Source organism: Pongo abelii, chromosome 9 (genome assembly GCF_028885655.2).
Source record: "Pongo abelii isolate AG06213 chromosome 9, NHGRI_mPonAbe1-v2.0_pri, whole genome shotgun sequence".
Lineage (NCBI taxonomy): Eukaryota > Metazoa > Chordata > Mammalia > Primates > Hominidae > Pongo > Pongo abelii.
Window position 1 is genome coordinate 16,964,933 of NC_071994.2, and position 2,308 is coordinate 16,967,240.

General features: G+C 37.6%; 1 protein-coding gene across 1 annotated transcript; it reads left to right on the forward strand.

Annotated features, from left to right (window-relative positions):
• The first annotated feature begins 230 nt into the window (after positions 1 to 230).
• On the forward strand, positions 231 to 1,160 carry LOC100446872 (olfactory receptor 5B2). The gene has a single exon (XM_002821762.4). The coding sequence runs from the start codon at positions 231 to 233 to the stop codon at positions 1,158 to 1,160; it is 930 nt and encodes a 309-aa protein (XP_002821808.2).
• The last annotated feature ends 1,148 nt before the right edge of the window (positions 1,161 to 2,308 follow it).

Below are 2,308 nucleotides of genomic sequence, written 5' to 3' on the forward strand. Positions count from 1 at the left end.
ATTATTTATAAAGATCCCCTGGATTCAACAGATTGCAACTCTGTAGATAATGCATTAAAGATTGTTATCAAGCCTATGCTTTAGATCTATAAAATTTTGAAGTACAAATTGTTGCTATAATTACATAATGCATATAGTAATTATACATTTCTAAATCTCTTCTTTTGTTTATCACTCTATTGCTTTATTTCTCATTGCTACAGTCATCTTATGATTCCCAGATAATACTGATGGAGAATTGTATGGAAGTGACAAAGTTCATTCTTCTAGGACTAACCAATGTCCCAGAACTACAGATCCCCCTCTTTATCTTGTTCACCTTCATCTACCTCCTCACTCTGTGTGGGAACCTGGGGATGATGTTGCTGACCCTGATGGACTCTTGTCTCCACACCCCCATGTACTTTTTCCTCAGTAACCTGTCTCTGGTGGACTTTGGATACTCCTCAGCTGTCACTCCCAAGGTCATGGCTGGGTTCCTTAGAGGAGACAAGGTCATCTCCTACAATGCATGTGCTGTTCAGATGTTCTTCTTTGTAGCCTTGGCCACGGTAGAAAATTACTTGTTGGCCTCAATGGCCTACGACCGCTATGCAGCAGTGTGCAAACCCCTACACTACACCGCCACCATGACGGCCAGTGTAGGTGCTCGTCTGGCCCTAGCCTCATATGTCTGTGGCTTCCTAAATGCCTCATTCCACGTTGGGAGTATATTCAGTCTCTCTTTCTGTAAATCCAATCTGATACATCACTTTTTCTGTGATGTTCCAGCAGTCATGGCTCTGTCTTGCTCTGATAAACACACTAGTGAGGTGATTCTGGTTTTTATGTCAAGCTTTAATATCTTTTTTGCTCTTCTAGTTATCTTTATCTCCTACTTGTTCATATTCATCACCATCTTGAAGATGCATTCAGCTAAGGGACACCAAAAAGCATTGTCCACCTGTGCCTCTCACTTCACTGCAGTCTCCATCTTCTATGGGACAGTCATCTTCATCTACTTGCAGCCCAGCTCCAGCCACTCCATGGACACAGACAAAATGGCATCTGTGTTCTATGCTACGATCATCCCCATGCTGAACCCTGTGGTCTACAGCCTGAGGAACAGAGAAGTCAAGAATGCATTCAAGAAAGTGTTGAGAAGGCAAAAATTTCTATAAGATTGGAATTTTAACATTGTTGTATACACAAAAATGTTGTTTCACTCATCTCAGACTTTCCTCATGCAGTGAGTTACATTTGAAACCCCACAATACATTTAAGTTCATGAGGTGATATTCTTACCTCTTTAGAGATATTTAAATATTTAGAATTTAAATATTTAAATCAATTATTTAATAAAAATAAACATTCTCAGAAATGTAATACCTGAATGAGGAAGGCTAAAGGGAAATGTTAGAATTTTTGGAAATTGCTGGTCAAACCTTACTAATGACATTCAGTTTACTCACTTGTTCCCCTTGCATTTTCTCTACCACATTCCAATGCAAACATACTTGTTAAACAGGGTCACCAACAAGCCCACAAAAAAGTACATGTTTATGCCTCTTGTGGGCACATAGGCATTAGAAGGAGAAATTTACTCAGAAGTAAATGGAGTGTGGCTAGTTTTTATATAAAGGACGTAAGTAATTAATTTAATATTATACTATAAATTTATTTTTGAATAGACTTTAAGAACAGTTTTATGTTCACAGCAAAATGGAGAGGTAAGTACAGAGATTTCCCATATACCTTCTGCCCCCGCATACATATACCCTCCCTCATTGTCAATATCCTCCAACAGAGTGCTACATTTTTTACAATTGATGAACCTACATTGACACATCATTATCATCTCAAGACCATAATTTACATTAGGATTCACTCTTGCTGTTGTCCCTTCTATGGATTTGAATAAATGTATAATGACATGTATTTATCATTATAGTATCATATTGAGTAGTTTCACTGCTCTAAAGCTCTTCTATGCTCTACTTATTCATTCTTCCTTCTTCCCTAACCCCTGACAACTACTGATCTTTTTCTGTCTCCACAGTTTTGCTTTCTCCAGAATGTCATATAGTTGAAATCATATGGTATGTAACCTTTCCATATTGGCTTATTTCACATAGTAATATGCATCTATTTTCTCCATAGCTTTTCATGGCTTGATAGCTCATTTCATTTTAGCACTGAATATTGTCTATTGTCAAGTGGTATCACACTTTATTCATTTACCTACTGAAGGATATTTTGGTTGCTTCCCTAGTGTTGGCAGTTATGAATAAAGCTGCTATAAACACCTGTGGTTTAACTGGTATTTTCT